The following is a 10,782-nucleotide window of genomic DNA, read 5'->3' as shown; positions in this document are numbered from 1 at the left end:
AGCATCTCCTGCGCACGCGCAGGAGACGCTCTTGCACTTTCGGGGGGATTTTAACATCCCCCCGAATTTTTTTTTAACTTTTTTTATTTTTGTGCACACGTGGGGACTGGCCCACGTGTGCACAAACCTCCCCCAGCCCCCCAGCTGCCCCCTCCGTGCTGATTTAAGTATCCGCACGGAGGGGGCAAGTTGGGAATTAGATATATAGATATGGAGCAGAGGTCCATCAGTGGCTATTAGCCACAAGGTATTGATAGGAACTTTTGGTCTGGGGCAAGGGATGCTTTGTATTCTTGGTCCTTGGGGGGGGGCAACAGTGGGAGGGCTTCTAGAGTCCTGGCCCCACTGCTGGACCTCCTGATGGCACCGGGTATTTTTGGCAACTATGTGACAGAGTGTTGGACTGGATGGGCCATTGGCCTGATCCAACACTGGCTTCTCTTATGTTCTTATGGATACACATATGGAGCAGAATTCCATCAGTGGCTATTAGCCACAAGGTATAGATAGGAACTCTCGGTCTGGGGCAAGGGATGCTCTGTCTTCTTGGTCCTTGGGGGGGGGGGCAACAGTGGGAGGGCTTCTAGTGTCCTGGCCCCACTGCTGGACCTCCTGATGGCCCCTGGTATTTTTGGCCACTGTGTGACACAGAGTGTTGGACTGGATGGGCCATTGGCCTGATCCAACATTGGCTTCTCTTATGTTCTTGTGTCCAATGTCCTGATCAACTGAGCAACGCCTAGAGCAGCTTTGACAAGTGTTTGTCCAGCCGCTGCTTGAAGACTGCCAGTGAGGGGGAGCTCACCACCTCCCGAGACAGTCGATTCCACTGCTGGACGACTCTTAATGTAAAAAAATTCTTCCTAATGTCCAGCTGGTAACTTCCCGCCTGTAATTTAAACCTGCTGTTGTGAGTCCTGCCCTCTGCTGCCAACAGGTACGGCCCCCTGCCCTCCTCTTAAGTGGCAGCCTTTCAAATACTTTTAGTGGGCAGTCCTGTCCCCTCTCAGCCTCCTCTTTTACTTTTGACTGCCCCACTCCTGCACCAGGCTGACGAACAAGCAGGATTCGCTGGAACAACAACAAGCACAATACGCTGGATGACTAAGGGGACCCCCGAGGATTTCTGGCTTTGTTTCAGCAAACAGGAACAGTGGCCAGAGAAATGTCGACGGAAGGCATCATCTGTGCTCGACCCAAAACCTGATGCAGCCATCATGTTACGCCATCAAGAACAAAGCTCTTTTTGTAGCAGGGACTCCTTTCCATATTGGGCGACACACCCCTAATGTAGCCAATCCTCCAAGAGCTTACAGTAGCCCCTGTAAGAAGAGCTCTGTAAGCTCTTGGAGGATTGGCTACATTAGGGGTGTGTCGCCTAATATCCAAAAGTGTTCCTGCTACAAAAAGAGCCATCTATCTATCTATCTATCCATCCATCCATCCATCCATCCATCCATCTATCCATCTATCCATCTATCCATCTATCTATCTATCTATCTATCCATCCATCCATCCATCCATCCATCCATCCATCCATCCATCCATCCATCCATCATCCAGGGCTATTTTGTAGCAGGGACTCCTTTGCGTTTTAGGCGACACACCCCTAATGTAGCCCATCCTCCAAGAGCTTACAGTAGCCCCTGTAAGAAGAGCTCTGTAAGCTTTTGGAGGATTAGCTACATTAGGGGGCGTGTCGCCTAATATGCAAAGCAGTTCCTGCTACAAAAAGAGCCCTGGTTTATTTAAAACATTCATTCACTGCCTTTCTTCCTTACGGGGCTCACGTTGGCTTACGAGAGCGATACAATACATCAAATAAAATCCGTCCGGGAAAAAAACAACCTCCCAACATTTAAAATCACAATTCAGGACTGCCAGTAAGCTTAACCAAATGTGGTCCTAAATGAAACTGCCTTTAATTGGTTTCTGTAGATCGACAGTGAGGGGGCCGGACGCACCACCCCTGGGGAGGTTGTTCCATAATCATGGGGCTGCCACTGATAAGGCCCTGTCCTGTATGCTCACCAAACCAGCGTCTTTAATTGACAGGACAGTTAGGAGGGGCTTCTCAGTGATTTTAATTCCCAGGGAGAACCGAACGGTAAGACGTGCCAAAGACACTCTCCCTTCTAAGGGCTATCAAAGGTCAACGGCTCCTTCTGCGAAGCCCATGCCCTTACAGCACAAGCCGCCCTATTTCCTGTGTCCCCCCCCCCCCCCCCCCCCCCCCATAACTTCCCACGGGCTACTCACCGAGGACTGGGTCTTTTGGAGCTCCTTGATAACAAAGTCCACCTTCTTCTGGCTGGTGAGTGACACCAGAGCTGCACTGTGACTCCTGCACGCCAGTTTCGCGTTGTCGTAGGTGTCTTTCGTGTTCATGATCCTCAGGCAAGCGTTGCTGACCAAGTGCCACGCTGCCCCACAGATGTTCTCTATTTATTAAAAAAAAAAGGTATAGAAGAAGGAGGAGGAGATTGGATTGATACCCCGCCCTTCACCACGCAAGGGAGTCTCAGAGCGGCTCCCCACCACAGACACCCTGTGAGGTAAAAGAAGAAGAAGGAGATTGGATTTATACCCTTGGAGTCTCAGAGCGGCTTACAAACTCCTTTCCCTTCCCCTCCCCACAACAGACGCCCTGTGAGATGGGTGGGGCTGAGAGAGCTCTGACACAAACTGCTCTTTTTCAAGGACAGCTCTGAGAGAGCTTGTGACTGACCCAGGGTCACATCAGCAGCTGCAAGTGGAGGAGTGGGGAATCAAACCCGGTTCTCCCAGATTAGAGTCTGCACACTTAACCACTACACCAAACTGGCTCTCATCTGGTATACAGATGCTGGGTGTTGCAACGTCTCTGTGCTTTTCATTCTTCTTCTTTGCGCTTGCCCTCAAACCGATTAGGCACCTCAGAAAGAGCATGCGGTGCTCACGGGCAGGACTGAATCAGAGCAAGAGGGTGCAGAAGAGAGCAATGAGGATGGTCGGGGGTCTGGAGACTGAGCCCTACGAGGAAAGGCTGAGGGCCTTGGGAATGTTTCGTTTGGAGAAGAGGAGACTGAGGGGGTGGACATGATTGCTCTCTTTAAATATTTGAAAGGCTGTCCTTGGGAGGAGGGCCAGGAGCTGTTCCGGTTGGCAGCAGAGGAGAGGACCCGAAGCAACGGGTTTAAGTTACATGCAGAAAGGTATCAGTTGGATATTAGGAAAAAGTTTTTCACGGCCAGAGTGGTTCAAAGGTGGAATTGGCTGCCTAGGGAGGTGGTGAGCTCCCCTTCACTGGCAGCTTTCAAGAAGAGGCTGGACGGATATTTGTCAGGGATGCTTTAGGCTGATCCTGCATTGGGTAGGGGGTTGGACTAGATGGTCTCTATGGCACCTTCCAATTCTCTTACGATTCTATGATTCTATCTCTGCAGGAAGGATTAAGCAATATTACTGTGTAAACTGGAGCAAGCCAGTAAACATCTGCTTCTGTATGCCAAGGAAGAATTGATTTCCAGTAACCAGCTGGGAAACGTGGCCAAAACTGGCTCACTTGGGATCACAAACAGCTGACACATGAACACATGAAGCTGCCTTACACGGAATCAGACCCTGGGTGCATCAAAGTCCGTATTGTCTACTCAGACTGGCAGCCGCTCTCCAGGGTCTCAGGCACAGAGGTCTTTCACATCACCTCCTACCTGGACTTTTTTAACTGGAGATGCCGGGGACTGAAACAGGGACCTTCTGCATGCCAAGCAGAGGCTCTGCCACTAAGCCACAGCCCCTCTTTACTGCTCTCCAGGGTCTCAGGCAGAATGTCTTCCACATCACCTACTGCCTGGTCCTTTTTAACTGGAGATGCCGGGGATTGAACCTGGGGCCTTCTGCATGCCAAGCAGAGGCTCTGCCACTAAGCCACAGCCCCTCTTTACTGCTCTCCAGGGTCTCAGGCAGAGAGGTCTTTCGCATCACCTCCCGCCTGGTCCTTTTAACTGGAGATGCCGGAGATTGAACTTGGGGCCTTCTGCATGCCAAGCAGAGGTTCTTCCACTGAGTCACGGCCCCTCTTTACTGCTCTCCAGGGTCTCAGGCAGGGGTCTTTCACATCACCTCCTGCCTAATCCTTTTAACTGGAGAGGAAAAAAATTATTTTAAAAAATATATGACTTACTATTAGAAGAGTATATGCAGGACGAAATAATTAAAACATCAATGATCTCTTGGATGAAAGATATAGGTTATAATATTGAGATAGATCTTTGGAAAAAAACCTGGAAAGCCACAAAATTTTTGAGAGCTACTTCATATAAAAAGAATATATATAAGGTAATTCATAGATGGCATTGGTCTCCCGATAAAATTGCAAGGTGCTTCCCAGCACTGACAAATAATTGTTGGAAATGTAAAAATAATGCCGGTACTTATTACCATATGTGGTGGAAATGCAAAAGAGTGTATAAATATTGGGCCATGGTTCGTAAAATCATATACGAAAGTACAGATATAGACCTGGAATTAAAACCTGAAATATATTTGCTAAATATGCTCCCAGACAGTTGTGTTAAAAGCGATTGTTATCTTATAACTTATATAATAACATCAGCAAGAATTTTGTTAGCCAAAAATTGGAAAACGGAGAGAATTCCCTCAATGGAAGCATTAGTAAATAGACTGAAGTTGCAGAGATGGATAGGTTAAATGGTTTACTACAAAACAAAGATTATAATTTGTATAGGAAGAGATGGTCAAATCTATATGTATGGTTTAAACACTGTGGTGGATCTAGACTCGAAAATGTAACTATACGATGTTCTTTTTTTTCTCTGTACTTATAAAATCCATAAATAAATAAATAAAATAAGTTTGCTTTTTAACTTACAAATAGATATTTTCATACATAAATGAACAGCTCTTTAAGTATGCAGAAATTTTTGCTTTATAAAAGGGTAGTCTTATTTTACTTTAAAAAATATTTTATTTTCCCTAGAATGAATGAGAGGAGGTCATAAGGTACTGTTTAGGCTTTTTTGGAGGTGAATTGTAACATGTATATTCATGTGATTTATATAATAGGTGTTTAACATTTTGAAAAGGATAAAAATAGCTAAATAGATTCAGCAAGGTAGTTGATTATGTTAACTATCAGTGTAATAACTAATAATATTTATACTGTAAAAAGAGTAGCTAAGTATACAGAAAAGATAGATATGAATTTTTGGTGTTCTGCTTTTACTCTTAAAGGGATAGAATGAATTTTAATCTATTGTTTGTGTAGCAGTTCTAATGGAGATTAAGATACCAAATGATTTAACAGGTATTATGGCTTTATTATAATTGAGTATGAAGATTGTTTAGTAGCAAACGGTAACTATACTAGAAGAGTTAGAACGACAACAAAAGTGTTAGCCAGTATAACTTGTAAGGCCTTGTAATACGGGATATAAGATTTGATAAGGACAATATAATATTATGGTGAAGTTATAACTAACCTATTAATTCAGATTTGACTACTGTAAATGTATAATGAGTTTATTAATCCTGATCTGATTATTACGAAGTGCTAAACATATATATATATACTGTCTTCTTATGTGTTTGTTTGTCTTAAAATCAATAAAAGGTAAAGGTAAAGGTTCCCTTGCTTGAAAGCCAGTCGAATCCGACTCTAGGGTTGCGGTGCTCATCTCCGTTTCAAAGCCGAAGAGCCAACACTGTCTGAAGATGTTTCCGTGGTCATGTGGCCGGCATGACTAAATACCAAGGCGCACGGAACGCTGTTACCTTCCCACCGAAGTGGTACCTTATTTATCTACTTGCAATTTCTTGCTTTCAAACTGCTAGGTTGGCAGGAGCTGGAACTAGAGACGGCAGCTCACTCCGTCATGCGGCACACTCGGGTCTTGAACTGCTGAACTACCGACCTTCCACAGCCTGCAGTTCAGCGTCTTAACCACTTGAGCCACCGCAGCTTTAATAATCAATAAATAGAGACAGGAGGACGCCACAGTGCCAAGAGCTGTGGAAGGCATCACGGAAAAGGAGGAAGTCTCAGAGCGGCTTACAATCTCCTTTCCCTTCCCCTCCCCACAACAGACACCCTGTGGGGTCGGTGGGGCTGAGAGAGCTCCTTCAAGGACTGCTCTAGAGAGAACAGCTCCGAGAGAAATTGTGAGTCGCCCAATGTCACACGGGCCGCTGCATGTCGAGGAGTGGGGACTCAGACTCGGTTCTCCCAGATTAGAGTCCGCGCACTTAAACACGACACCAAACTGGCTCACTAAAGCAACCCAGGTAGAACCCACAGGGGCCCGTGCAATTGCTAGGGGGAAGGCTATCAATGGATAATTGCAAGCAAGTAATTACAGATATTGAGGCTTTATTCAGCTGGGGACAACAATGAAGTGGTTAAGCCAGGGTTTCTCAAACTTGGGAGTTGGGCGCACCTGGAAGATGTGGGGCATCTGGAAGGGAGAGCACGAAGTCCCAGAGAAGGGTCGAATCCTTCCTCCCCTCCCTCACTGATCCAGCTGGGATTTGGGGGGCTGCCCCCACTCCCACGGCCCGGTCATCACAATGTGATGTGGGAAGAAGGGAAATCAGATGGAAACTCTCTCCCACTGCCATCTCCACAGCTTTCGGGGGGGGGGGGCTCAAGAGAAATCCCTCCTCGCGACATCCTCTGGCAGCAGATTCCACATCTGAATCGCTCTCTCTGTAAAGTACTATTTCCTTTTGTCCGTCCTGAACCTACTGCCCGTCAGCTTCATGGGAGTCCTGGGAGAGGGAGGAGAGGGAGGAAAAGTTCTTTCTGTCCACTGTTTCCAACCTTTGCATATTTTTATAAACCTCTATCATGCAAGAGTTGCACTATAAGGAAGGCCGGGCGCCGACGAATAGATGCTTTCGAATTAGGGTGCTGGAGAAGACTCTTGAGAGTCCTTTGGACTGCAAGGAGAGCGAATCAGTCAACAAAGACTTTGGCCACCCAATGAGAAGGGAGCCCTCACTGGAGAAGAAGACCCTGATGCTGGGAAAGATTGAAGGTCAAAGAAGACGGGGACGGCAAAGGATGAGATGGTTGGACAGTGTCATGGATGCAACGAACATGAAATTGAGCAAGCTTCGGAGGACGGCGGAAGACAGGAGGGCCTGGTGTGTTTTGGTCCATGGGGTCGCAAAGAGTCGGACTCGACTGTGCGACTGAACAACAGGGGCACAGACTCTTGAGAGTCCCTTGGACTGCAAGGAGAGCAAATCAGTCAATCCTAAAGGAAATCGACCCTGACTGTTCCTTGGAAGGCCAGATAATGAAACTGAAGCTCAAATACTTTGGCCACCCAATGAGAAGGGAGCACTCCCTGGAGAAGAAGACCCTGATGCTGGGAAAGACTGAAGGTCAAAGAAGACGGGGACAGCAAAGGATGAGATGGTTGGACAGTGTCATCGATGCAACGAACATGAAATTAAGCAGACTCCGGAGCACGACAGAAGAGAGGCGGGCCTGGCGTGATGTGGTCCATGGGGTCGTGAAGAGTTGGACTCGATTGTGCGACTGAACAACAACAACCATCATGACCCCCTTAGTCCCCTCTTTCCTAAACCGAAAAGTCCCCGACTCTTCAGCCTTTCCTCGGAGGGAAGGCGCTCCAGCCCTCTCATCATCTTAGTCGCCCTCCTCTGCGCTTTTTCCACCTCCGTCCCATCTAGCAATGCCTCATTTCGCCCCACAGTAGATCAAGCCCCCGCGCACATAAAGAGGAAGGAGAGGGCACAAAGTTTCCAATCCGTCAATAAACACACTCTGAACCAATGAGAAACGGGAAGGATTGCGCAGGCCGTACTTCACGATATTGACTGCATGCCCGGCTGCGCATTATTATTATTTTTTTCCCCATCCCGTTATATAAAGGCAGAGCCGTGTTGATTGTTGAGACTCCTGAAAGTGCCCCCCAGAGAGAGGGGCAAGAAAGAGCTGGAGAGAATCGTCGGCACAGAAGCACACAGCGGAGGCCCTGACGCCACTGCCTTTCTCCGTCGGCCTATTGTTTCGTGCCCTCTCCCCGAATCTCTGGGGACAACAGAGCTGCTAAAGGAGGGAGAAGATAACCAGAAGTAAACAATGGCGGGACAGGCGGGTGGAATTGGCTTCCCGGGGCGTCTGCCTACAATCCACCCCGGCTTTCTCTGCCGGTCTCTGGAGGAATTCAGTCGGAGGCTGCTTTCCGCGGGATGAATGCGACGTGCGGCCGGGCCCTCCGACGCGCAAGCCTTACAAATAGATTTCAAAGCACAGCGTGTCGGAATACATTATTTACGGCTCTGTTGGGCAAACGGTTTCGCTTGCAAGGTTTGGGGGGAGGGTCGGCGGCGAACGCCGTGGGGACGGGGAGAGGTGGGAACAACACGGCGAACGCGACGCTCCATGCGAGTACACGGGGGACGTACAAAGACTCTTGCAACACTGTGTTACAGAATTGGAGAGATGGATGCCCGCCTTCTGTAAAGCGATGGACCGAAAACCTCAGGACTCTATCAATATTGGAACACTAAGCATACAGAGTAGACTTGTGTGTGGACTTATTTTCAGATATTCGGAAATCTTTTATGGAAACGTCTGTGTAGATCTGCCATCACTGTTGTTATATTTCTGTTTCCGCTCTCTCTATGTAACATTTTGCAACCACCCCTTTCCCCCTTTTTCTTGTAATTAATCACTGGACTTTGAGTCCCCCCCCCCCCGTTCTTTTATCCAAGGTTTTTTCCCCCAAATAATAATAGTTGTTGTTGTTGTTGTTTTTGCTGCGGCTATTTTTATTTTATTTATTATCATTATCATCACCATCATAATCATCATCATTATTTAAGTTGTTCCCCACCCTATCCCACAAGTGGGCTCAGGACAGCTTATAACATAAGATTCATAAAACAATGAAAGCAGTAAAACCAATAAAACAGCAGATGGCACATTAAACGATGAAAACGAACCCACGCCTCATGTCAAGTGAATAAAAAGCTCCAGTGCCCAAGTAGAAGAAGAAGAAGATTGAATTTATACCCCGCCCTTCACTACCCAAAGGTGTCTCAGAGCGGCTTACAAACTCCTTTCCCTTCCCCTCCCCACAACAGACACCCTGTGAGGTAAAAGAAGAAGAAGAAGAGATTGGATTTATACCCCGCCCTTCACTACCCAAAGGGGTCTCAGAGTGGCTTACAAACGCCTTTCCCTTCCCCTCCCCACAACAGACACCCTGTGAGGTAAAAGAAGAAGAGATTGGATTTATACCCTTCCCTTCACTACCCAAAGGTGTCTCAGAGCGGCTTAAAAACTCCTTTCCCTTCCCCTCCCCACAACAGACACCCTGTGAGGTAAAAGAAGAAGAGGAGATTGGATTTATACCACGCCCTTCACTACCCAAAGGAGTCTCAGAGCGGCTTACAAACTCCTTTCCTTTCCCCTCCCCACAACAGACACCCTGTGAGGTAAAAGAAGAAGAGGAGATTGGATTTATACCCCGCCCTTCACTACCCAAAGGAGTCTCAGAGCGGTTTACAAACTCCTTTCCCTTCCCCTCCCCACAACAGACACCCTGTGAGGTGGGTGGGGCTGAGGGAACTATGGCACAAACGGGTCTTTCAGGAACAGCTGTGCCAGAGCTTGTGACTGACCCAAGGTCACATCAGCAGGTGCAAGTGGAGGAGTGGGGGAATCAAACCCGGTTCTCCCAGATTAGAGTAATGTTCCCTAAAGCAGCCAGGCACTGGGAAAGGGGCAAGAACCAGGGGGGCCGGAATGGTTGAACGTCCGCCACCGCAACCAAAAGCCCGGCGGAACAGCTCTGCTTTACAGGCCCTGCGGAACTGTAATGGCTCCCACGGGGCCGTGCTCTCGGGTGGGAGCACGTTCCACCAGGTTGGGGCCAGGGCCGAAAAAGCCCCCGCCCTGACTGAAGCTAAGCGGGAGTCCCTCGGGCCGGGGACCACCAGGAGGTGCCGGTCGGAGGAGCTCCGGGGCTCACACGGGGAGAGGCGGGATTAAATAGATAAAGAGACCCACCGGGCAAGGCGATGCACTCCTGGTTGCGGCTCTCCCACTGGCAGTTCTGGTCCAGCGTGCAGCTCTTGCAGCTCGACTTTTTGTTGCAGACGTACGTCGGGATATCCTTGGAGCAATTGACGTAGTCGGTGACGGGGGTCTGGAAAAGAGACGCCGACAAGTTAGGCCTTCAACAGCGGGCGTGAGACGAAGAAGGATCTATTAACCCATCTCCTATTCGGTGGTAAAATAATATTGGCACGACAATGGAATACTAAGAATATAACGACTTTGGCACAGTGGTATGACTTTTTAAAATTTAATTATGTCATGTTACACTTTAAAATAGCAGCAGCGATGACATAATATATGTGACAAGAAGAGGAAAAGGGGCACAACAACCATATCATTTACAATACTATTTAAATATATAAACAATTCTGATAAACTGTCAACCTTTACCTTCTGTGAAAATCTATATACTAATAGCGAAGTCGCCCCCGTGCGTGCGGATACCTATATCCGCGCATCGGGGGCACCTGGGGGGGAGGGAGATTTTTGTGCACACTTGGGGCAGTCCCCAGGTGTGCACAAAAATCTAAAAACCCGGAAAAAATACTGGGGGGATTCTTAAATCCCCCCAGAAGTGACAGAGCGGCCCCTGCGCATGCGCAGGGAATGCTCTGTGAACTCCCTCGCCGCCGCCACTGCTTCGGGGGGGGGAGAGAGCAGCGAGGTGGCGGGGGGAGAAGGCA

The 10,782-nt window shown here is 48.2% G+C and overlaps 1 protein-coding gene across 1 annotated transcript in view; it reads right to left on the bottom strand.

Moving 5' to 3' along the window:
* The window catches only part of ATRN (attractin), a gene marked incomplete at its 3' end in the record, with an annotated part of 210,107 nt that overhangs the window by 21,450 nt on the left and 177,875 nt on the right, over positions 1-10,782 (bottom strand). Inside the window, exons 14-15 of the mRNA XM_015416364.1 lie at positions 10,049-10,187; positions 2,260-2,441 (exon numbers count right to left, since the gene is read on the bottom strand). Coding sequence (XP_015271850.1) covers positions 2,260-2,441; positions 10,049-10,187 — 321 coding nt within the window. The remainder of the gene's footprint in view (positions 1-2,259; positions 2,442-10,048; positions 10,188-10,782) is intronic.

Source organism: Gekko japonicus, unplaced genomic scaffold (genome assembly GCF_001447785.1).
Source record: "Gekko japonicus isolate JY-2015 unplaced genomic scaffold, Gekko_japonicus_V1.1 scaffold1256, whole genome shotgun sequence".
Taxonomy (NCBI): Eukaryota; Metazoa; Chordata; class Lepidosauria; order Squamata; family Gekkonidae; genus Gekko; species Gekko japonicus.
Note: the sequence above shows the minus strand (reverse complement) of the source record. Positions and strands in the feature narration are given on the sequence as shown.